Source organism: Chamaea fasciata, unplaced genomic scaffold, assembly GCF_029207755.1.
Source record: "Chamaea fasciata isolate MVZ Bird 193981 ecotype frontalis unplaced genomic scaffold, bChaFas1.0.hap1 SCAF_5, whole genome shotgun sequence".
Classification (NCBI taxonomy): Eukaryota; Metazoa; Chordata; class Aves; order Passeriformes; family Sylviidae; genus Chamaea; species Chamaea fasciata.
Genome location: NW_027094090.1, coordinates 44,077,564 through 44,103,748, shown reverse-complemented (window position 1 = coordinate 44,103,748; position 26,185 = coordinate 44,077,564). Strand labels below are relative to the sequence as shown.

At 38.8% G+C, this 26,185-nt stretch overlaps 2 protein-coding genes across 2 annotated transcripts in view; one reads left to right on the top strand and one right to left on the bottom strand.

Moving 5' to 3' along the window:
• The window catches only part of PLEKHG7 (pleckstrin homology and RhoGEF domain containing G7), a 30,439-nt gene extending 27,010 nt beyond the window's left edge, over positions 1 to 3,429 (bottom strand). The window contains exons 1-2 of the mRNA XM_066183370.1: positions 2,725 to 3,429; positions 519 to 541 (exon numbers count right to left, since the gene is read on the bottom strand). Of these exons, the coding sequence (XP_066039467.1) occupies positions 519 to 541; positions 2,725 to 3,429 (728 nt within the window). The remainder of the gene's footprint in view (positions 1 to 518; positions 542 to 2,724) is intronic.
• EEA1 (early endosome antigen 1) overlaps positions 1 to 26,185 on the top strand; it is a 236,008-nt gene that overhangs the window by 96,604 nt on the left and 113,219 nt on the right. The window lies entirely within an intron of this gene.

Genomic DNA, 26,185 nt, shown 5'->3' with positions numbered 1-26,185 from the left:
TAACTTATAAAATCCATATATTCTATGTACTCTTCATAGTTTGTAGAATTAACAATCCTCCTCTCCAATAGCAGTCCTAGATCTTCTTTGCTCATGTATAAGAACAATATTGAGCTGTTCTGCTAGCTCCTTTGCTCCCTTTTCCCTTCCACAAACTGTTGAAGAATGTCACTCAAGATTATGAGATATTTCACATTCTTCAAGCTGAAATTTGACACTGCTAAGCCTAACAACGGGACCTTTTGGCAGTTAGTTCCTAGTACAAATCTCCCTGATGATCCGGATGAAATATTGCGTGAAATGTAGCTAAAAGTGCTAGGGAGAGGGCCACCTTTGAAAGAAAATCTCTTTAAAAAGTTTAGTGAGCTGGTGACAGGCATTTCACATAGCAAATCTACAAATTAAGGTTGAGTTATATATACATGACTCAATGTTCAGTTTTGTCTTAGAGTGAAGCAAAATCATAAAAAATGCAAGAGAGTCAAGCTTAGAATCAGATAAAATAAATATGTTCATACCTTTGCATGGGCAGTCCATTCTCCTGAAAGAAAGAAAGATATTCTTAGTTACTTGGTCAAAAAGCAAGCAAGCAATCTGATATTTTGTGAAAAAGAACTCCTTTGTAAAGGGAAATGCACTAATAATAGTGTAATAGGCTTGGCATAGGTTAATTAATTTCACTGTTGTGCAGCACGGAAAACTAATTTGATATCCAGAATGTTTACTATATTTGAAGGGGGTGGGGGAGAAGGAAAATAGCTTTTGGTTTGTAGTGAAAAGCTAACCAGTTAATGAAGAACTCTACACCTATTTGACACCATTCTCCCTCAGTAAAATGTGTGGGTGGGTGGTTGGCATAAGGACAGAGTCAAGCGTGTGTGTGAATTTAACTGCCTCTGCACACAGTGGAAAGTCTTTGAGAGCACATCTAGAAGCAAACATGGCTCGTACAAAATGCCTCTCCTTTTGTCCTTGTGGAGAACTGAATTGTACTTTTCTGCCCTTGAAAGATGCAGGATTTTCTCCTCCCTTGCTTATTTCTCTTTACTGATGCTAACAATCACTGGAACAGGGTTTCTTTTTGTTTCAGAAGAGATTGCACAATTGCTTCTTTGTTTATGGAGCTGGACAGAAAGATTGGGGGATGCCAATAGGTACATGGAAATAAAGGGAATGGTTCCTCTTCCTTTGGTAGTAGGAGACCTTAAATTTGACTCAACTAACTTAATTCTTGGTTTTATTTGGGTTAGTAATGCCATTCAGTAAAACAGAATAGAGAACTTCTCTGTCTTAGGAACAATATGCTTAAGGGTTAAAGAGTGGGTTGAAAGAAAATAATCTTCTAAAACCCAGTCCTAAACAGGATAAATTACTTAGTCTTGTTCTTCCAAACCCCACTAAAAGTTGTACTGGCCCATCAGGGTGAATGGAGGGAAAGAGGTGGGAAAGAGTGGCCATGTGCAGGAGTGGACTAAGCTAACCTAGTCACCAAGGGACAAGGCTGGAACTGCTGTCTCTTGCAAGTTTGGAAAGAAAAATCTCCCTTCCTGTTAAGTGTAGAAGTCGGTGTGCTGTATTAAAGGATCACGGCCCATCTTACAGTTTTAGTTAAGATCTGGGGTTTTATTTGTGCGCTGGTCCATGATGGACCAACACTGAATATGAAAGACTGAAAGAGAGGTTGCAGTTAATTAATTTCACTGTTGTGCAGCACGGAAAACTAATTTGATATCCAGAATGTTTACTATATTTGAAGGGGGTGGGGGAGAAGGAAAATAGCTTTTGGTTTGTAGTGAAAAGCTAACCAGTTAATGAAGAACTCTACACCTATTTGACACCATTCTCCCTCAGTAAAATGTGTGGGTGGGTGGTTGGCATAAGGACAGAGTCAAGCGTGTGTGTGAATTTAACTGCCTCTGCACACAGTGGAAAGTCTTTGAGAGCACATCTAGAAGCAAACATGGCTCGTACAAAATGCCTCTCCTTTTGTCCTTGTGGAGAACTGAATTGTACTTTTCTGCCCTTGAAAGATGCAGGATTTTCTCCTCCCTTGCTTATTTCTCTTTACTGATGCTAACAATCACTGGAACAGGGTTTCTTTTTGTTTCAGAAGAGATTGCACAATTGCTTCTTTGTTTATGGAGCTGGACAGAAAGATTGGGGGATGCCAATAGGTACATGGAAATAAAGGGAATGGTTCCTCTTCCTTTGGTAGTAGGAGACCTTAAATTTGACTCAACTAACTTAATTCTTGGTTTTATTTGGGTTAGTAATGCCATTCAGTAAAACAGAATAGAGAACTTCTCTGTCTTAGGAACAATATGCTTAAGGGTTAAAGAGTGGGTTGAAAGAAAATAATCTTCTAAAACCCAGTCCTAAACAGGATAAATTACTTAGTCTTGTTCTTCCAAACCCCACTAAAAGTTGTACTGGCCCATCAGGGTGAATGGAGGGAAAGAGGTGGGAAAGAGTGGCCATGTGCAGGAGTGGACTAAGCTAACCTAGTCACCAAGGGACAAGGCTGGAACTGCTGTCTCTTGCAAGTTTGGAAAGAAAAATCTCCCTTCCTGTTAAGTGTAGAAGTCGGTGTGCTGTATTAAAGGATCACGGCCCATCTTACAGTTTTAGTTAAGATCTGGGGTTTTATTTGTGCGCTGGTCCATGATGGACCAACACTGAATATGAAAGACTGAAAGAGAGGTTGCATCCCCCTATTCCTCTTACCTGGACACCTGCCCAAAGTGTAGGGTTCGGGCGGGGGAGTCTGGTAGGAAGCGTAGCAGAGCTGGCTCTCCAAGAGTTTCTGAGTGGCTCATTGGGACTGCCATTGCTGAGAGGATCCTCTTGGCTTGGAAGCTTTGATTTGAGTAGGTCAGACTCTGGAACTGCTATAGTTCTCTCAGACTTGGCTTTGGAAGACAATAATTTTGCATGGACACAAGAAGGCAGTGACAATGAAGAAATTGTAATGCACCGGGGTGGACTCTTACAAATGTGGTGGAGAGATCCAGTGTATTCCTTTTGATTCCCCATTTGAGCTGTATCAGAACAGTCCTGAAAGGACAGTGCTTGTGAGGCAGAGGCCATCCTTAGACGCCTTAAAGTTGGAGAAGTGGAAATTCTGGTCTGAGCATGACGGTTGAACTGGAAAGGTGCATGATGGATTCCAATGCACTCCTCTGTAGGAGGCCTCAGAAGTGACGACTCTGTGTAACCTCGTCTGAGAATGTAGTCCCCTGGAGGCAAGGTGGTGTCCATACAAACGGGTACTCTCTGCATTTCAGAGGAACTGAAGACGTCTTCTGGGCTGCTGCTTTCAAAAAAAGCCGCATTTTCCTTATGGAGATCAGCTTCCCTGTCTAGAGGTTCCATGTTGGTGCAGGTTTCTCTGATCGGGTCTGGAGAATAATCAGAGCTTGGTTGTTGCATTTTTAATTTGCAGCATGAAGACTTATATCTATGCATACCTAGGAAACATGATCAGAAACAGTTCTTACAAACTTGCCACATAAATTTTTCAAATGGGAAAATATGCAAATAGAAAAAAAATCCAAACAAAACAAGGTAGATATGCGCACTAGTACAGAAACAGTTACCTTTGCATTGAATCCTGCTTAAAAGCAGGCTTCAACAGGTTCAGGGCCCAATTTTGGCAAGCTATTTAAACAGCTGCTGACTTTGAGTGTGCCAGCAGGGTCAGTAGAACTAATTTGATGGTTAAGAGTAACTGTGTTTAGAGGCTCTGCTCATCTGGTACTGCAGCTGCCTGATTTCTGCTTGCCACTCCCCCATGGATGAATGAGATTGTGGCACTGCTGTACGAAGGGCAAAACTGAAGTCATTTGCTCTCAGGATTTGTTGCAAAATTCTTTGTGTAAAAATACTGTTTTCTTTCTGAATTCTTAAGCAAATACAAATTTAACACTTAGGTAAGGTATGTCTCATCAGTCTTGCTTTTTCAGCCTAAAAGTACTTTGTAGTAAACGTTATGTATATGTTGTAATCAAATAATGAAGGAAATTATTTATATTAGTAACTTATCTGTTGGTTAATCAATAAATAGTCTTATGTTCTTTGATTCATGAAGCTTTGTTTTAACGTATTTTGATGTTTAGTCTCTCTAAAGCTGGACTGACATTTTAAGTAATAATGTAGATTATTAATTCAACCTCTTTAAATTAGTTTCTTTGCTAAGAGGAATCTTAAATCTGTGCATGATTGCTAGCTTATTTGGGGAACTGTCATTTATTAGAATTAGTTTATTCGAACCTATGTTGAGTTCTTGCTTGAATTATTGAATATCACACATTGAATATCTTTTAAAAATCTAATTATATAGTGCCATCAGATTTATTTGCAAAGTGATTAGAAAGGAGTTAATTTATCAAGTTTGCCAGTTCAAAGTATTGCTTTTCCAAAGCTGTCAGAAGATAATTCAGATTCTTGCAGAGAGAAAAGCGTATCTTTATGATAAAAATGGCTTCTTTCACAACTGTAGAGAATAGCTACAAATATATTAGCATCTATTAATTTTTTCTTTAATGGGTAAGAACTAATTAGCACATATGCTTATTAAAAACCTCATTTAAAATATTGCAGAATGATGAAGAGAAATTACTACGATTTTCCCCTTTTGAATGAGGATATTGGATACCATTGCTCTTAGATTTGCTGTTATTGCTTTTTAATATTTCAAGACTTTTATTTTGTGACCTGTAATCATGTCTCATTGATTGTTTTTTCGGCCTGGCATTCTCATTGCCTTTTTTTTTTTTAAAATAATCTTTATTTCTTTTTTGTAATCCTCTCTTCTCCAAGCAGAATTTTGTAACTTGGCATGCAGTTTCCAGATATTCATGTGAACAGTGGTCTGTTCAAGAAGTAGAAAAGTTTAAAGACATCTTTTTATGGAAGTCATAGATTAAAAATAGGACCATTTTTTGCTTTTCAGTTTAGCAAGCTTTTTTTAAAGAAGTAAAAATTCACATATTTCTTTTTGGGTATTTCTATATTACTTTCATGAGTAGAATCTCTCAGCAGCAAAATATTTCTAAAGAAAACAGACTGTTAAAAAAAGTTCAGAAATACACCACACACATGCAGAAAAATTATATGATCAGACTTACCAAGATAGCCAGTAGAATATGTCACATCCTTTTAAATCAAATTTTCAACAAGTCCTTGATTAACAGATGCTAGTCTTAACAGTAGCATTTTCTCTCTTAAGACCTCCTTACTGAATGCTAGTATAGGGAACAAGCCTTTTCTTGTGGATTTGTTTCTAGGGGATTTGTTTATCAGGTCATATGGAAGTGGCTTCAGGATCAATGCCCCTAAACAAAAGGTACCATGAGCCATACGCTGGATTAAATTTCATGCCTTTTATATTTCTGGACTCTGCATTGAGAAACTTTGGGAAGACAGATCTCATATAATCATATGATAATTTGGAAGAGCAGATAAAATGCTTCTATTCCTCCAACAACCTTTTTTTTTGTCCCTATTGTCTTGATTCATTCAGCTGGATCTAAATATGCATTGTTCATCTTTTATGGAAGTATAGTAGTGGTATATACCTTGCTTATATTATTTATGATTAGTTTTTAATTTTAACAAGTATGCTAACTGGTTAAGTAATTTTGAACACAGATTTTAGTACCAGAATATCTGAGGATTAGTCCAAGCCTTGATAATTCATTTTTTATAGTGTTGTAGAACTGATTGAAAAATACCAGAATTGATTAAGGCATTCTTTGGTTAGATGAATTGAAAGTGAAACCTGGGAAAAGATTGTTTATTTGATAGATAACTTGTGAGGAAACACTAACGTCTACAAATGTTCAGCTCTGCTGTGTAATCAAGGCACATTTTCAGAGGGCTTAGTGAACTTGAAAATGCTTGCTTGAAAATGCAGACAACCTTTCCAGTACAATGCTTTCATTTTCTGTAAAGGTTTTCTTTGTCAAAATTCATCCATAAACCAAATCATGATACCCCTAAACTGGTGTAAGTGCCTTTGATATTGCATAGCATTGGATGTGACTGTGGATTGAGGGAAGATTTTTCTGAAAGACAGAAGTGAGAAAACAAACTCAAAGACTTTATTTGCAAAACCAGGGCGGTGTTAGATCCTTTTTATTGGTATTTATCCAGTTTGGTTTCTAGGAAAAAGAGATATTCTTACCCCCTCTGATAATTGATAGTACAAATGTATTTCCTTTAAGAAGCACTTTCAGGACTTCAGATTCTTTTTTTTTTTTTTTTTTTTTTTTTTTTTTTTTTTTTTTTTTTTTTGGGGGGGGTGTGAGGGGTGGGTGGCAATGTTTGTTTTTGTGGTGTCTTTTTTGTTATTGTTCTTTGGTTTTTGTTTTGTTTTGACTCCTTATGCTGCTCTTAAGGTGAAATTAGTTTCAGGACCAGACGAAATGGAACAGACCTTGTTGCCTGATGAAATATGCAAATGCAGATATGTATGAAATATGTAAAATGCAGATTTTAGAGTGCTCAAAGATGTCCTTTCCTACCCCTCAGGACAGGCCTGGGCACACTGAGGTGGTGAGGATCTCCAAGAAGAAATGCACTCCCAGGGGAAAGGGGTCAGGCAGTCAGCAAGCAAAGCCATACCCTTCCCCAAAAAGGGAAAAATCTACCTCTTAGCTGGGGAGAGTAAGCAAATGAAAATATGATCTATAGAAGAAAAACGCAATCAGACAAAAACACTCCCTATTAATTGCTATTAATAGAAAATCTTTCTAAAATGCTATGAAGTTTCCCATGGAAAGACAATTGCCTTTGAAAGGATTGAGGAACATTTGCTCAGCTAATACTGGATGGAGTAAAGCCCACAAATTTACAGTGGAAAAGGTACCTAATTTTCAAGAAAAGGCTAAAAATTAAAGATTGGAACTGCTATAGAAATAGCCCTTCCTGGACTGCAGAACAACTTTTTTTTTTTTTTTGCAAATTGATTTTAATTGTTTAAACTATAAATGTTTGGAAAGCATGTAATTAAGGAAAAAAAAAAAACCCTTCTATTTTGAAAGAAATAGTCTATGTTTGCATAGTATATACCAAGCTCCCTGAATTCAAAACCAATTACAAACTGGATAGGATATAATTTAAAAAAAATATGCCAGTCCAGGTGGTAATGAAAGATGCTATTCACAATTCACTTACATGTTACTTTAAAGGCAGCTTGGTTATGGGGAAGTAGAATAAATTGAAGGAATTGGACTAATGTAGAGTCAAACATCAACAACATTTCGTGGTGTCTGTGTAATTACTGTCTAAGCAGCATAGCTTCAAAGCAGAAGGGGGATTAGGCTTTGGAAAGTTTATCCTCAACAGAAAATCACAAACAAACAACAAATCCAAGGGAAATCAAATACAAAGGCTGACATTAACCACTAAACACCAGGAAATGCCACAGTTCAGTCTGACTGTGTCATTGTGCTGCTGTTTTTTCCTGTGCATTATCTCACAGGCTGATTACATGGATGCCTGAAGTCCCTCAAATAGAATCTATCAGATATAATGACCTCACGGAGATATAAACCTATATATGTTCAGTATTTCTCACCAGTATATCTGTAGCCAGTGACAGGTTTGTGGTTATCAGGTGAGTATAAGAATGCATTCAAATGATTGCTAAGAGGACTCTGGTAAAACAAAAACCATATCTCTATCATCTCAAAGAGCCACAAAGAACTCTGTAAGGGTAATCTCAGATCTGGAATAGAGACTGAATGCTCATGTGGAGGAGTACAAAAAATATGTCTGGGCACTGCAATTTAACACATTGCTTTTCCTAGAAATATAAAATCCAAGTTGAATGTGATGTGGAACCATGAAGTCCTGCCTCAAATGGAGCCCAGTAGTTAAGATCTCAGAACTGGCCTCCAGCTGGGACCACTTGTGAGATTTATAGGTAATATTCACCTGTGACACAGTCTCTCAAGTCTTGCAGCCATTGTCGACACCTCCTGCTATGCTAGTCTGTTGCTGTTACATCCAATTTTGGCCGGCTGCACAAGGTCCCCTAAGCTGAATCTCTCATCTTTCCTGTTTCTCTGATAAGCTCTCCCATAACCTGAGCTGCAAGACTCAGATTAACTATAACAGCAACACTTTGAGTGTGTATGTGCCTATGTATGGAAGAAAAAAAAAAAAAAAGAGAAGAAGTGAAAATTCCAGAAAAGGACTGGTCTCTGGGAGACCAAAAGATCATCTCAGGGATGCAAAAAGGGGCAAATGAAAATTAGGTCAGTTAACATCCTGAGACAGAAGGGATAAATGTCTTCTTATGGATTTACAGGTCAAGGGACAGGTATGTCTCATTTCTAAAATGAGTTTTGGATCCAGACACAAAGTTCTGCTTTACTTGCAGCCTTATACTGTTTCCTGACTAAAGAATGAAACAGAACAGCTGCTATGTTTTAATCGACAGTTATGTCCCAGTATGCAATGTGATTTCTAGCTCTGCTTTCTATCTATACAATCTAAATTCTTTTTGGAGCCTAGAAACTGTCTATAGCACCATCCCAGTTGTGCTGTTTCCTCTCTTCTTGTTCTAGTCAAATCAAAGTGGATGGGATTTTCAGGGATTTGCGTGAGATTCATGGGGGGTTATAAGTCCTGGCATGGGGAAGGGGCTTCTAAGATGTAGTGGTGTCAGTCACAAGCTTTCTGCTCTCCTCGGCCTTGTTCCTCATAGCTAGGTCTGAATGAAACATGCTTAAGGAGCAGAGAGAACTCTTGTGTATGCAACAGCACCTGGGAGGGGGTAGGTGGAGGTAGATGAGACATTTTGTAGGGCAGCTGTATTGAGAAGGCAGGGCAGATAACACACTAGGATAGACTGGAACTAAGAGAAACAGGAACTCGTAGTAGCAGCGGTAATCATCCATGTTCTGAAGCAAGTGCCTGCAGGAAAATCCATCCTTCAGCCATTTTTCATTCTTCTTTTTTTTTCCTGAATTTTATTGTCACACTGTCTTTGATGGAGCAAAGGCTGGGTGGACGTAGCAGCAGACTTACAGGGCTGTGTAAAGAAGCCCTCACTTGTCCTCTGGTATCATACTTCTATGTTGAGCTGAAAGAGACACGATAGCTTCATCCAGTACCCTGTGACTTCTCACCAAACACCTTGGCAAGCTTAATATATTGTTTACCATCAATTTCTGCATATGGTACGGCAGCCAGATTTTACATTTTTGTAACTGGTTTCAATGCAAAATAACCAGAATAAACAGCTGAATGAAACTTTCTGAAGCAGTGTAGAAGTACCTTACTGAAATTTGGATGAAAACTTTCATTGGCACAATTCTTTCTGTCTTCCAGCTGCTGACAGTAAAAAGTGCTAGATTAAAGAGTTTGCCTGCCTGTGAGATATTCTGTGTGCTCAGAATAAAAATTTGGGTGAGAAAATAATCAATGTTTCTGGTGGAGGCCAGTGTTTGGTTCCACGGCACACTTGTATAGCGTGTTTGGAGTAATTCCAGGAATTTGGAGTTGGGTCAGTGTGCCCTTTCTCCTGTCTTGTTATCCTTTCCCACTGCCACATAGGACTTCACATTTTCCTAAAAGACTGATTTTGGTCCCGATTACTTGGTTTGCCAGCTATATTTCCAGCTTCCACCTGTCAGAGAGACAGATTTAGAGAGAGCGGGTCATAGTTACTCTCACTAGAGAGAATTGTGGAGGTCAGGTTGATGCAAGGAGTATAAAAATACAGTCAAGGGCTGGGAGCATTCACAGATTGAATGGTGCAGATGAGAGATTTCCTTTGTCATGGATGGAGGCAGCACGTGGAGGAGTATCAGAGCCAGAGGTACCATCCTTCATTGCAAATCCTCCTCACAGTATTTGGTGCTAAGATGATCTCCAGCAGCTTTATTCCTGTTCCTGGACAGAATAGGGAATGCTTCTTCTAGTAAGACATAGGACATTACTTCACCAGATACTTCTTTCGGCAAATCGGGAGTTAGGGGGGCTGGGGGCAAGTAAGTTGCCCGAGAGGATGGGGGAATTTGTCACACTACTCAGTAGAGGATGTGTGAGGCCCAAAGGGACTGTTTGTACTTGGTTTATCTTGGTAAGACAGAGAGAAATACTCTTCCAAACCTGTTAAAATTCATTAAAGGTTTAGAGAGAAAAACAGGGTCTGGATAACCAGATGTTTGGACTGGGTAAACAGGGTAACCTCTGGCAGTTGGTAATTAGCTGTTGTAGGACAGGGACAGACAGGCTGATCACAATAGAAATAATAATATGCTGATCTTCTGTTTTTCTGTGTCCCACCCTTCTATGACTGCCTGCTTGTTCCCCAGAGATATCAAACCTTGACCACAGCAGTTAGAAATGTGGTTGAAACAGCTGTCATTTTGCATCCTGCTGGCTGTTTAGCTCCCTTTCATCTTCTGTCTCAGATGCAGGACTTTTTTCATGAGTGATGTACTTGCATAGCCCCTCTGTTTGAAAAACTGACTGTCCTTCCTGAACAAGTTCTTTCTCAGTGTTATGTAAGACAAGAAACCACCTGCTGTCCCAATAGTAGTTAAATATATTGTCAAACATTTTTGTTTGTTGATTTTTTAAATTTTTACATACTGGCAGGTGAGCAGCCATTGTTCATGATGGTCTGGATGAATGTACACAGACACAATGGGTTGCTCTGTGACCATACATTTTCTAATGTTTTCTTTTTCACTGGAAGTAAAACAGTATAGGGCTATTTCAGTCCCTTAAATGAAGGATTAAGAATTTAACAAAGACATACTTCTAACTCTTGTAAAAAAAAAGCAGCTGAACATCATTCCTGTAATTAAGTGAAGAATTTGTCATAGAATAATATTATGGTCTGAATTGGCAGGGACCTTAAAAGATAATCTAGTTCCAACTCACTGCCATGGGCAGGGACACCCTCCACTAGACCAAGTTGCAAAGGGTCCCATCCAGCCTGGCCTTGAACCCTCCCAGGAATGGGGCATTGACAGCTTCTCCAGGCAACCTGTTCCAATATCTCACCACCTTCACACTAGAGAATTTCTTCTTGGTATCTAATCTAACCCTACTGTCTTTCAATTTTAAACCATTCCCTCTTGTCCCACTGACTTCTAATCTTCTGGATTTACAGAAATAAGTAGGATAAAATACTAGTCTACTATAAGTTTTATTGATGGCTACCATCAAATAAGTCTGATTCTAAGACCTCCATGACCATGGTAGCATGGCAACCTTGAAAATCCTCAAGAAGTTTATAACTTGCTGGCACCATACTAAGCAATAAGTTGATACTAACATTTACTGATTTCAACAGGTCTGAAGGTGAAAGTGTGTGGTGTCCTAAAAGAATTGTTGTAATTCTCAAATCTTTGTTGCCCAGAGTTTTGAGATCAAGGCTGAGCCTTAATTCAGTGCTTTCCTGCTTCCTTCAATTTATGGACCTTTAAATTTTGGCCCATGGAGAAATAAGACATTCTGAAAACTTTGCATATAGAGTTAATTACAAAAGAGATATGCTTCTTAAAAGTATTACTCTTTAAGCAATCTGGTTTTGTGGGCACCTTGGAAATAGTTTACAGGACTTCAAGAGATCTGCAAACCAGAAGCTGAAAGTTACAGGTTTAAAAGCTACAAGTTTAAAACATAAAGAATGTTGTTCAGTGAGCCATCACAGTAGGGACAACTTTATCTAGTAATGATGAATAGAGAACAAACTTTTTGTAATGGTAGCATCTCTAATATATACTAATTAACTATTTTTTTTCAACATCTGCAAGGTCAAATGTTTGCTGCAGAAGAGTTTGCCATCTTGTATGTTGGCCTGTGTGTGTGTGTGCTGCTGTGTAGTGATTGCTTCACAAGGAAATCTAATGTCCATGGAGCTACCAGAGGACAGATTTTCTCTAAGCATTGATTTTGTACATTGTTCAAGTGCAAGGACCAATCCTGACATTGTATATGATTTATTCAATGGGTGGAAAAGTTGTCTGCAGTAGGTGGATTTATTCCAAACTCTAAGAATCTGTAGCGCTGTAGGAATTTTGTATTACTTGGATATGAGTGAAAGGCATTTGCAATGTTTGATTAGTAGCCCAAGAGTAGGATAAAAATCTCTCTGGCTTCTCAAGAAATCCCATTCTTCATGGTGTAACTGTAAAATTTGCTGCTTGCTGGCGAGAACAAATTTGAAATGAAAATAATAATTTTCCTCTCTTTGTGAGCTCTTAAACCATTTTTAAAATATTACATATGTATTCACATATTTGCACACACCTTCCTGAAAGCTTTTGTCCTTGCTTATTTTCTGTACAATTTTTTTTTGTTATTGTTGTTGTTGAAATAAATATCTCTGAGATATGAGCTATTCATGCTTTTTACTCAACACAAGGTGGCAGTCAGATATTGTCTGGTGACATACAGAAGCTTCGGTTGCTTGTTTTCCCTTCCATTTACTTAGCCTTCAGATAACAAAAGCCCTCCTGATGAATGAGCATTGAAAGCAAAAGAGGTTGTAATAATGGCGATTTAAAAGGTGCACAGATAAAGGAAATGCTCCAGATAAGATCCCATCTGATTTGGTTGCATTATAGTAAGCTGTATCATATCATACTGTGGACAGTTTCACAAAATGCTATATTGCTCTCTTTTTTCCCCTTTGTTGTTAGTGTTTTCTTAGAATTTGCACATTAAATAAAGGATGCTACTGCAAAGATGGAAATTTACCTGTTTTTCAAGTTGTAATTTAAAAACAACCCAATATAGTTTGAGATTCTATATGTTGGAAGGGACAAAGCTTTCTACCTCAGTTCTTGCTTGTCTGGAAACCACTCCAGTGTCATTGCACTGACTGGTAGCTACACTGATTAACTCTGTTTCAGAATGAAGCCAGAGGGAGAAATAAAGAGCCATGTGGCAGGGTATTCCACTGGCAATATTAAGAGATGTTCTTTCCTTGCTTTGGTTGGATATAGGTCATATGTTGACAAACCTGAGTGCAGACCAGCAAGTTGCAAATGTAGCTGCTGTTTCTTTTATTATTGGTAGTCCTGTTCCAGCAGGCCCAAAGCAGGTTCAAAGCATGGTTGGGATACTGGATTTGCTAATATGATTAAAATTCATCCTTGTGGGACAAGTTATGGATTTTTAGCTCCATATTACTCCCAGCTTCCCAGAATACCATGAAACATTTGTGCATTATGTTTTTAACTAGATGCTTGCCTGAAATGGGGATCCAGCAGCATGACCCCAACCTCCCAGTGGCCCCTTGGTTTGTCTGTAGCCTCTGTACACACTAGCATATTTTTGAGAACAAAACAGAAATTATAGATGTTTCAGACAAGCTGATTGAATGGAAACTCTGCCTCCTCATTTCACAAGTTATGCATGTGCTGTTTATTTTCCAAGAACTGGTTGGCAGAGATCATGTTATTTTGTTTTCGATCAGAATGATTCACTTATATCTTCTAAAAGCCAATCCCACTGTTGATAGTGTGAACTCCTGTGCACGTGAGTTGCTCACACACGACTTGGAATATGCATCCTTTAGTATCTATCAAAAACTTATTAGCTTTCTGATGTTATAAAATAATAAATACTATTATAAACACTAATACAAATACTGGTAAATAGCAATGTAAACCCACTTCTTCTCCCGCTTACCCCTTACAGTTTTGCCCTTGAATACTTGCCATCTGGAGATGAATTATGGACTTTGAGACTATACAAAATAATGCAGTTTTCAGGAAGAAAATTCCCAACTATATAATCTTGATTTTATGCTAATGGCTTTCATAATGAAGAATAGCCCCTACAGAGCACCTTTAAAGTTGTGTTTGCACTATTCTCAATGTGTGATTTATGTTTGACCACGGGGTTTGGTGTAATAAATATGCTGTAAAACTTATCTTCTTTGGCTATGTATGACTACTCGAGAAAATAATAAAATTGAGGGTCATAGGGACTCTTCTGGGAATCTTCTTAGGATTCAGCTATTGTCCAAGGACTCTTAGCTAAGTGTTTTGTGTGAGTTCAATGATTCCGCATCATAAAAATCAAGAACATGTTGAAATATTGTTATTATGTGCTGTGCTGATTGTTGGGTGTCTTCTTTTTAGAGGACTAAATACAAAAAAATGCCGCAATACTTGGCTGCTAGGTAATAATTATTTGCAGAACATAGTGGCTTCTGCTTCGATATATACCTGCGGTTTCCTTGAACGGAAGTCCAACAGATTTGATACTGCTCGAAATGTGACTCTTCTAAACATAAAACAGAGACTCCACTGTAAAGGAATCTTCTCTCAAAACTTCTGGCTACTCCTGAGGTCTTTCTAAGAAGGTTTTAGTATCTGGTAACATTCCTTTGAAGGTTTTTATATTACCTTTATTTTAATCATATGTCATTGATTTAAGTTAAGTAACCTTGCCATTGATTTAAGTTTGTAAGCCTGAAATAACAGTGCATTTTTGACACCCTCATACTACATTGGAATGGCTGAAACTCTAGTAAACAGAGCTATTATGTTGAATGCCCAAGGGAGGGACATGGAAAAAAAAAACAAACCAAAAACCCAGTAGCATGCTCCAAGAAAGAAATCTGAGGTCAAACAATTTTCATGGGAAACAAACTACGTGGCTGGGATTATCCTGGCTAATTGTGGGTTACAAAATCCCTCTTGAGAGTTTATCATGGCCAATTGCTGTATTAGCTTTCCTTTTCTACATCTGCTTGTGGGTGTGGACAGCACTCAGAAGTGACCCTTTCCTTGAAGGTTTTTTGTTCAAGGAACATGGATGAGGTGCTAGGACAGATTGTCTGAATGGACTTGCTGTGCTCTTTGTAGGCTTGCTGGCCATGTTCACACAGACAACAGCCAGGTTCTCTGCCTCTGGGCTTCTTCACACACTGGACAGTTCTCTGGCATGAACCATGCTTTGTATGTACATGAGAAACAACATGATCTCTGCTGAGAAGCAGGATAACTTCAGAGTTAAAGATACTTTGAGGAATTTGAAAGCAAGTAAGGTTGTCTGCATAAACAAGGGCATCCTGTCAGTGAAGTGTTTTTCACTTTCTGCTTCTAATTAATGCAAGCAGTCCCATCTTTTTCATACAAACATGTGATTTCCAGCTCTTTTCCCAATCCTATTAAAAGTGGTACAAAACCCAGTGGTTTCAGCTGGGTTAAGACTCGAGCATCTGTCATTAAGACTTGCTGTGCAGTTTTAAGGGAAACCAGTCTGAAAATATTTATGTCTTAAATACTAGCAATTTCTGGGACTATATAAAAATTATACCTCTTTCTTTTCTGAGTATTCAATTAAATAGTTTATGTGGTACAAAGTCTGGACTAGAGTATGCCTGTTATATTTACTGTGGTATTCACTTCTTATACACAGAGGCAGGACTTCTCTTTCAGAAGGTAGAATTGTGGACAACAAGCAGCTGAATAGTGGGATGATGGTGCTTTTTGGGAAATAATTACTTCTCTGATTTATAATTCTGTATTACAAAAAGGACCCAGGTCTTACAAATTCAAGCTTTAGTCAGAGGTTCTCCAGGCCTTCATGAAGAGAAAAGAACAAATTTTTAAAGTGTATCCTAAACAAAAATTGAAGAGATTGTGATGAGCTTTTCTTCTTACAGTCAAGAAGCCAAATATAGCCCAAGCAAGTGGAGAAAGGCACAAATTTTGGAGTAGTGCAGATCCTGGTATTTAGTCAATCCAGGATTACTAAAGAGACTTTGTAAGTTAATTGTAAAAATTTAGCATACTATGAGCTGCATGCTCCTCTTATATAATCAGTTGTTCATAAGTTCATTACTTATCCCTGAAGGCTGGACTAATTTTCTCTGTGGTCTTTATCCTAAGTATTTCGTGAGCTGCAAAGTAAATGAAATAAATTCTATCTGATATCATAGCAGAAAAATCTTAGATCCGCACTCAGTGCCATTTGTATCTTGTCATTGAGAGCCAGCTTGACTTGGGGCATAAAGTATGAGAATTAGACTCCTGTTTCTTTGATTTTAAAAATAAACTACTTAAAGGTTAGATTGTGTCTCATCCTATAAAATCTTTGTTTTTATTCCTAAATGCAGAATTACTCTCATACAAGTGTGTTGGTAGCACTGTCTAGCAAATACTCAGTTCAGAGCCACGGAACAGATTCTCAGAAATTCACAACTGTGGAATGTGAAATGGTGACACTTCCACCCTCTCTATCCCTTGTTTGGCCCCTGGACTGGCACCAACAGCTCTAGCTTAGAAATCAGTTGTTGCTGTACACAGAAGTGGATATTCAGGTATGCCCAACTGTTTGATATGTTGTTTGTCTGAGACAAAGCCAGTGGAACTTTACTTTTGATTTCACGCGACGATCAGGAGTTGCATGAAAAGTTGGCGTGACACAGAGGGCAGAAGAAATTTGATTTGGGGCCAGGATAAAGGGATGATATTTCCTCAGCTTTTCTTGCCTTTTCTTCTTTGGAAGAGAATCAGGTATATGAGGAGAACAGTTTATTTGTGGCAGGGAGAATAATTAATAGTAGACTGGACTGAGATCACAACTGATATTTTATATTGGGACCAATATTTTATTTGAGATGCCCAAGTCTGGGGCTAAAATTTCAGTTTTACCGAACAAATCTCTACATCTACATCTGTGATCTACTTCATTAGGCAGCTCATTGCTTGTTCAGGTAAGCATTTTTCTATATTTGGGTCCTTCACCAGAAATTGACTGTCATAGATTTGTTTTCTGTCCATGTGCTAGTGGCCCCACACAATTTTTGATTCTCCTTTTTTACTAGGCAGAAGTCATGAAGTTTGCTCTTTTGTAATGCAGTGTTGTTAAAGAGTTTTTGTTGGCTTTACATAAAGGTCATACCCATAGGTTGAAAGTTGTGGTTTTAAATAAACCAAGAAAAGAGAGGGAAAGGACTGAGGCATCCTAAAAACCACACCCACTCAAACTGGTAATTTTCCAGGTACACATGGATTGTACATCCATACTAGAGAACAAAGTAACATGGGTCCTTGTCTCCCCTGCTACTGGTGTTCCAAAAATCTACCTTTAATTCTGGCTTGTTTACAGTGATTTTAAAAAGACATTAAAAAGCTGGCCAAATCAGGAGTTTTAACTTTTTTAAAGCTTCCAAGATCTTTTTATATTACTGAGACTTCAGTAGTGGTTGCACACAGAATTTTGCACTTATTATTGGTGCTTGAGAGACCACGGAAACACCGGAAGAGTCCTTGTGATTACTCATAAAGGGTCACTGCAACAAAACTTGCATGTAGTAGGCTTCATCAGCAAGATGAATGAGTAGTTTCGTTGACAATTCTCTGAATAATTTGATGTCCTGGTTCAAAAGTTCACCTCTTTCTTGACTGGAAGGAATGTCAAAAGCCTTTCCTAAGGAAGTGATACTACAAGACTTTGATTAAAAAATACTTATTTATCATATTTGATACATTAAAACTAAATAGAAAGTGTATCTATGCCAGATTTAAAGTGCAAGTTTCAAAATAGTAATGAATGTGATATCAGGGGTATATGATTCTCAGTTGCCTAGCTCTACATCTTTCACTATGCAGAAATGGGGTCTTCTGGATCTGTAACCAGCAATGCTCTCCTTACCTCATACTGGTGATGTGAACAGTAAACTGTGGGTTCCAGACCCACAGAGGAGACCCAGCAAGTTTTAAAAAAATGTAGCTGTTGTAGTCTGGATTGACAGACTAGGAGAAGGGATTTCTGCTCTTGAGCTTCCCTGTCTTTCTCCACCCTTTGGTAGTCTGGGTATGGTACAGTGGAGACTGCTGCAAATGCAGTCCACGTGGAGTGCTGGGGCAGGAGAAGGGAGTGACAGCCATTCTCTAGCTTTAGCTTCCAGGCAGTGAATCTTGCTCTGCAACTGCAGGCACAAAGGACTGACTATTGGAAATCTCTTCCCCATACGGTTACTCATGCATTATGGCAAGATCGCCTCTAATTTCTCCTTTGAAGAATTTCAATGTGATTTGCTTACCAGTCTCTCTGCAAGAAGATTTTTTCTTAAGACCAGGCTCTTTTTGTAACCCTCTTTTGGATTCAACATCTTAACAATATTTGAAGGACAGAGCAGTTAAGAATACATTTAATCCTGATTTTGTGTGTTTGATTTGGGTGTGTGAATCCTCACAACACCAGAATTTGTTGTGATCTAATAGCAGTTGGAATATACTTGCATGTGCCAAGTCTGCCACAGAAACATTGGTCTGTATTTGCAAAAGCTGGTTAATGCTTAGAGGATGAGGTTAAAATGCTTGTGAGGTCAGAATCTGAAGAGAACCTTATACTAACAGCGTATGAAGGATGTATCCACATATAACTTAACAATAGCACTTTCTACTAAATAGCTTTCTTCTGTTAAATAACATTGTTCTCCAGCATGATCTGATTGAAAGGATAAAGTGTAATCTCAGGGTCTGTGACTGAATTTTCTTTAGTCATCTCTAAGTCGCAGCAATGGCAGCATCAAACCAATAGACTGATTCAGACTCTTGGAATTTTGAGATTTATTAAAGAAATATCTATAAAATGCAATACTGCTTTCCTAAGAGTTTATTTGAGACTTCAGGCCAGGAAGCATTTACCTTTCTTCCTTCAGTTTGGATGGGAATTCAATACAGATTCAAGGTGCAGGCCTGAAGATGGGATTGCTGTGCTCCATGTGAAGCTTTAGGAGGGGACTGAATGCATTCATGTGCTCAGGAAGACAACAGTTCTGCATCCACTGCTCTGAACCACAGCTCCTGTGAAATTATCTTGCCCAGTCTGAGCCTGGTGGTACAGCTGAGAACTGACTTCTCTGGGGGAAGAAGGGGAATAAGGGAAACAACTGTGAAAAAAAGGAAGGCTGGTTTTTATCATGGTTTAGTGAGCTGAACTGCCTCGCTGAGACAATGCTGAGTGCCAGAGCATGCTGGAAAGAAGAAGTACTACCCAAAGTGGAGATTTGGGAGGCAGAGCCACACCCTTGGCAGCAGCAAGCTGTTAGACTGGCAGCTACCTTTCATTTTTGTTTCTGCTTTGTCACCTACCAGGTCACTTCCTTCCCTGTTGTAGCACATTCTTTCTCATCTCAATTTGCTTTTTGCCTCCTTCTCTGTCTCCAGTCATGTTTCCTTACCATCTCCTCCTCTCTGCCTGTTCCTGTGGCTCATACGTGCCAACCCAAAAACATGGTACCTTCAGCTGAGGATAGTCTAGCTTCAGCTTCAGAAGAAGTTATGGAAAATGGCAGGTGGATTTGGCAAGAACATTACTATTCTTCCAGTAACTCGAAGATATTTCTCTGCTGTGGTCTACAGTGGCCTGAATAACCTTTCCTGACCATTGATGTGCTGCACCACTTTGGATCTCCTGATTGCTAAAGATCTCTTTCTTCTAATAGATGTAGGTTCAGTAGTCATGGTTTTGGGAAACTCAGCATTCAAATTCCTTGTGTTTGTGCGGTGTCCTGTGTCATGGCCACAGAATAATCACAGGTGTGCCCTGTCTCCTCCCCAGGGGAATGCTTTGCTATTAAAAGCATCACCACATTGACTTCCTCTGGGTCAGCTGTTTTAACACAAAGGCTGCAGTGATCTGGCAGTCAGCTCACTGGGTCTGATGCTTCAGGGCCAAAGGTTCCTATTCTAGGCTGTTCATAGGAATTCAAAATAAATAAGAAGTAAATAATGATTTCAGCTATGGCACTCTACATTAATTTCACAAAAGAGGATGAGCCAACAGAAACTAAATTTGCAATTACCCTTTTAATTTTAGTCTGTGTATTGGCATATCTCTCCTTGTTAATATCACACACACGTGTTTTTATTCATCATACACAGAAAAGTGAGCAGTGTTTCATGCTGCCAAATATTTTTCTGTATAGGGCGCCTTCTCAAATACAGAATCTCTGGTGAAGAACAAAAGCAGGTCAGTGGCAGCAAATATGTGCCATAGGAAGTACATCATAAGTTCCCACTGGTGAGTAGTTGTGACTTTTTCACTGTGCCCTTCAGTGAGGCACTCAGCCTGTCTTCACCTGAGCCTGTCTTCATCTGAGCTCATCACATCAGAAGTGGAGACAAAAACCCTTAGACCCAGTGTAAATAGGGTGATGATTAAAGGATGAAAAATATAAGAAATGACATTATAGAGCTTTTCCTCTCAAGGACTACAAAGCATTCTTCACATTACAGAACAGTCATCACTAAAAGCTGCAAGTTCTAATGGCTCAATTTAAAACCCTAAAGTACAATGCTTGTACAATGTGTGACCTATTACTGCAGTCACTGACTTTTGGGAAGTTCTGTCTTTTAATACATAGTTTTGGAAATTTGCTTTCTCTGGATGTAAAATCTCCTGGAGAGTTAATTTTTCCTGTAACAGTCCTCCCAGCATTAAAACCAGCAACAACCAAAACCAAAACATGTATCCAGAGACCAGATACTAGGACCAGGTTCAAAATTCAAGAGCATGTCAGAAGCAGCAGTGATGTCATGGCACCCACTGTAAGAGAAAAGTACTTCAGTTGCAAAGCAGAGAAAACAAGCAGAAAACGTGCTAATTTAAGAGTATCTTTGTTATGTCTAAAGTTTCAGGTCCATACATTAGAAAGTGTCTTGGCAAGTATTCTCAAACCTCAGGTATGTCTCTTCAAAGGTACTCTGAAAGTTCTGTCTTACCTACTAATTCAGAGTACATATTTTTTGTGGTAAAAAGATGACATGTATAATAAGCACTCCCTCTCTCCCTCCCTACCTGCTGAATGGAAAAAGCTCTGTGTCTGTTGGATCAGAGCCCTTGGTCCAACACTAGGAAAATGTTGCACCATTTCTTTCAGTTTATGAAACACATATGTTCATAAGCCTGGTTCAAGTTGTCTGAGACTGCCCCTGCCTTCTTTTTCTCTAGTAAAAATGTGTGAGTTAGGAAAAACATTGGGCACAAGAGTCACTTTTCCTTAGCTTATACATTTTCCTATGCTTCCATATGCTTACTTTCATATGATAAAGATTGTCAAGTTTTAGTAGTTGCCTCTTAACAAAATGACTCTTTACATGGGAGTGTACCAAAGCAGTCATTGTTTTATTTGCCTTTGAGCCCATGCTGTTCTCTATAAAACTCCAAACCAGGGTCAGAAACACAGCCATATAATGAGGTGAAAAGGCACTCAGTTGCAAACAGAAAACCTTAAATAAATAGCGTGTTTTCAACTCATAGACTGACCTGCTTAGTTGGTCTTGTGAAAACTACCTGGTAATGATATGTTATTACAAGCTTGTAGAAGCCTTTCCAAATGAGAAAGGCAATATATGTTTAATATTTTATTTTAGTTATTGGTAATGAGATCCCATGGTAAGTGTTGTCTTAGAGGCAGAAGACCAAAGAATGAAACAGAATAAGGCTGATGAGTAAGATGTTCAATTTTCCAGTGCAATGAGGAGAGGTTTTAATGCATTTTCCCAGGTGTTAGTCTCTTGACAAATCTCATCTTTTTATAAACTTGCTCTAGACCTCTTGATTGCTCTCTACTGTGAAAAATTTCTCTGAAATTAGTCACTCTATTTCTTGGAGGTCTGAGAATCAGGCTGTGGCATTGCCTGGCAGTGCCGCATGTGCCCGGATACTCCTCGTGGGGAGCTGTTGGCACCGGTGAACTCTTTCACTTGTGCTGCCACCTGTGCTTTTGAACTTGGTCTCTTCTGCCAAGTCACAAACGTCCTTCACGATTGTATCTGTGCACTTTTTTTCCTCACACTCATGTCACAGCTGCCTTTTTCCACCTCTGGTTACAATTGGTGAGGAGTCATGTAAAGATTTGAAGGAAGCCAATGAAAGATTGGGAGGAGATCACAAAATACTGGAAGATGTAGAGTCAGTTGGCAGTAGTGTGGTATTTTGCTGGGTGAGGAAATGAACGCTTATGCTCGCATGCAGTAATGACAGACTGTTCTTCCTTTCCTGACCTGAGGGAACTGAGCTTCTGCCAGCTCAGGGGGAGCACAGGGACAAAAGGAGGTTCACAGGAAGGCATCTCAGTCAGTAAAAGAAGAACCAAAAATCTGGGAGAGGGTGGGCACTCTTTCAGAAAATTTGGGAAAGGTGGCTTAAAGTTTATACTGCTTTTATGTATCCTAGACGACTGACAATTCCCTCACTGCTTATGTTTTTTTCAAACCGGGAAAACTCTTACTAATGGGAAACAACAGTATTAATCAGAAATCATTTTCTGTCTATCATCTGATTTCCTTAATGTACCTGATTGTTTTTCTGCTTGATAAAATCAAGCTCAGCATGGCAGGGTCCAGAGGCTACAATTAAATTGCCCTCTTAAATCTAACAATTAGCACTATTAAGCAGATCTAAAAAATTAATTAATGAATTAAAAGTCATGGCTGTGATCTTGAACTATATGTTTATGACCTCATGATTTGACACTATGTTCACCTGTAGTCACTCACAAATCCCAGACTATTTGGGGAAGTTTATAAGTATCGTGATGGGCCAATGACTATCTCCCATTCCTTGCATGAATCCGTACAATACTCTCACAGAAGGGAATGTAGAACACTGTCCAGTCCTCTGCTCCTGTTGCTACCTACAGCAGGATTTCCAGAACTTTATGCAGCATTTTTAAGTATCAGATTTCAAGGTAAGACCTGAAATACTATTCACCTTCTCCTTAACTGTACTATTTCATTGTTTTATCTTTAAATACAGTTCATTCACTTGAACCTCTCTATTAATTCCATTATTAACAATAATGGAGGTAAATATTGGCATAGTCAACCACATCTACAAATGAAGTTCACATCATCTTTTTTTGATTTTGACGGCACTTTTTCCTCCTTTTCCCTTTTTTAATGGTGTATTTGGACAACCGGTATTTATTCTTTGAGCCGTGACAAATACCAGGTATATAACACTTGTAATTCATTAATAATAATTATTAAAAATGTAATTTGAACATGAGTTCATTATAAATTGACAGTTATTTTACTGCTAGAATGAGAAGATTAAAATAGAGCAAAACCAGCAATGCATTCTAGTGATAGAGGGATGCATTGAAACAATAGTTTGAAACTCACTATATTAATGGGAAAAGAAGACTTTAAACTGTATTACAGGTTGTGCAACACAATAGCAGGAAATGGTGAAAAAAAGAGAAAAATTACATGGATTGTGAATTGAAATTGGGTAGTATTCAAGGAATAAATTGTTAGTCTGGACCTGAAACTCTGATTTCAAAAGTCTGGAGGAAATGTTGGTCTCCATTCAACTATGGGGAGCTCATACCTCCTAAGAAGAAGATCTTCAGTTCACCAGTGAAATAAATTCTTATTGTCCAAATTAAGGACCAAATGAAAGAAAGTAAACTTGTCAAAAATCAAGAAAATTTTATAATATTAGCTCAGTATGCATTGTAAATCTAATGTATCTAAGTGAAATAATTGAATTTTTGTTTTAACTGTACATAAATCCCTGTCTCTGGATAAACAAAAGAAAAACCTGAAGATCACATTTTCCAGAAGCGAACAGAAAAGATTACTTTGTTCCTTCCTCATGTACTTTTCAGCAGTCCAGACTGCTCTGGCATAATTTGAATTGGGCCTGAATGAGCTTATACTGTTAGTACCCAACTTGGCCAAAATAATAGAGTTCATTACAAATACTTGTGCAGACCTTCATGGGTTCCTGCAGGCATAGTAAGGAAATTTTTCTTTTACACTAAAGAGAGTGCTTGGAGCTGGAATAAAGATAAACCGAAAGGGCACTCTTTTGTTGGAAATTAAAAAGAAGAGAGCTAGCTCAGAAAGATAAACTCTCATTGTTATTATATTGCCTTCTTCTAAAACTTATTAACCTAATAAATATTTGAGTGATGGGACTAAATATGTGTTTCCACAGTATCTGCAGCTTATGAATCAGTGAGAATATTGCTTCCCCAGCTGTGATTTCATCAGAGGCAAAGCAGAGGTAAAAACACCTTACTGCAGATCCCCTGCTGATCCATTAGCAGTAAAAGCACATTTACCTCACTCACTTCCAGCTTTCACATCTTTTCACTGCCAAGCCTTTGTAGTGTTTTTCCACTGCCTGGTGAATAGAACCCAGGTATTGATCGTGGCCATGCACATTGATGCCTGTCTCTCTGCCCATGGGGACTCCATGCTGGTATGGTGTTCTTGGCTTATGCTTCATGGGTGAGGCAAGATCATTCTTGCTGCTCTACCTGGTTGGTGGGAGGAATAATGTCTGGAGCACCTTGCTTCTCTGGGAAGTCTGCTTCCAGTGCTCTCCCAGGAACTCAGCTCCACCCTGGAGACAGATTCCTCCTTTTTGGGTTGTTGCCAGGGAAAGAAGGCAGGATGCACGCCCAGCTCTGTGCATGCAGTAGTGCCTTGAGATCCCACACGTGCATCTGGACCCTCTTGGACAGGCACTGCAGGGACGAAGGCTGACATCTGCATTGCAGATCAGAGGCTGAGGCAGGTGTAAATCACCAGCTGTAAATCACCGTGCCATACTGGCTAGGAGCAGCTCTAGCAGGAGCAGGCTCAGCTCTTGCAGGATCTCTGACTGACGGAGGGCTGCAGGACTCGTGTGTCCTCCCACCTCACATGGTGGGGGGGCTCGATTTCTATCTGTGCATTGCGCATAGTGGCTTGTATCCATTTGAAGCTGATGGCAGTAAAGGCAGGCATGGCAAGGTAAAGGTGACAGAAGGAGGCTCAGTAAAGCTGAAAGCAGAAACGGATGAAGTTTTAGAAACAAAACCAAAAAATAAAATTAAAAAAAACCCCATAAAATGACCCAACTGCTGTTTTATGGACTGACAGGCAATAACAAGGAAGGATGTTGTTCATCACAAATTATAAACTGGCTTTCTCTTAGGCAGCTGTTTACACACATGGTCCCAAAGTTGTGAAACATTGCACATGAATATCCAAACCTGCTGCTTTGAGGTTTTTTACAAGTCTTCCCACCTTCCAGCTTTGGTTCCTCTGTCCCTCCATATTGCCACGGCTGCAGGATCCTATTGTGAGGAGCATGCTGAATCTTTTTCATTTGTCTTCTCTCATAATTTCTTGCTTACTTCCTGCCTTTGTTCATTTTCACAAAGTATCTTTTATCTGAATGGAAAGCTGTGGCCTAAGAACTACAAATTGTAGTTTTATTTGTGGCATTAATTCTCTCGTGGTAATGGTTACAGAAATAGTTACGAGAGGAGTGTATAAGTTGTACCAAGCCTTGAATAGAACCTGAAAATTAAATCATATTGAATGTATTCAGTAAGTGTGTTTAATTAAAATTTTAAAATAAATATAGCTGGTCTTGTAACCAGTAAAATTAGGATGTTTTCTTTCCCTTTCTTTCAGTTAGTTTATTTTTCAAAGCTCATGTTTTATACTTGCAGTGTAGGAATGACTTCGGTTAATTTAATGAGTTTTTATCTAAGCCTGAAATTGTTTAAGGAATTGCAAATATTTTTTTTTTTTAAAGGAAGCTCTTGTCTTTACCACGAAGGGAGAGGATTTTGTTCCTGACATCATCCGTTAAGTTCCAGTGAAATCAGTCTGCCCATCATGACCAGTCTGGTGCAACTAAACTAGAAATTCCCAGTGTTGACATTTATGTAACATCGGTCAAAATATCTTTGTTGCATTGGCATCTTGATTTCAGTGTGATTTATGGTAGGGAGGAAAAGAAAAGATATCTTCAGATGTTTCAGAGCAGAATGGAAAAACTCCAGAAGAGAAAATCTTTAGACCACTTGAGGAATATAAATGGTCAAGCTCGAGTGTGTCTTTGACTGTGGATATAATCCAAAAACTGCCTGAGGTAGGAGGGCAATCCACTTACCAAGCGGTGAGAGGGAAGGCACTTCTAGGACACACAGTTTTACCCTCTTGGAGCAAGGGAAAAGATTTAAATTAGGGATAGGTGAATCTGGTGATGTGAGGTTTTGCAAATTTCTCCAGCGTATCTATTTTCTGCTTCACAGCCATAGCCTGAGTTTCAAATTCTTCTATTGTGCAATTTAAACTCAAGGCTAATTTTCCCTAGAAAAACAGGCTGCTTTTTCTTTATCTCTTTTGACAAGTGAGGAATCTATGCCTTTATGTCCTGTAACTGAGACCAGCAA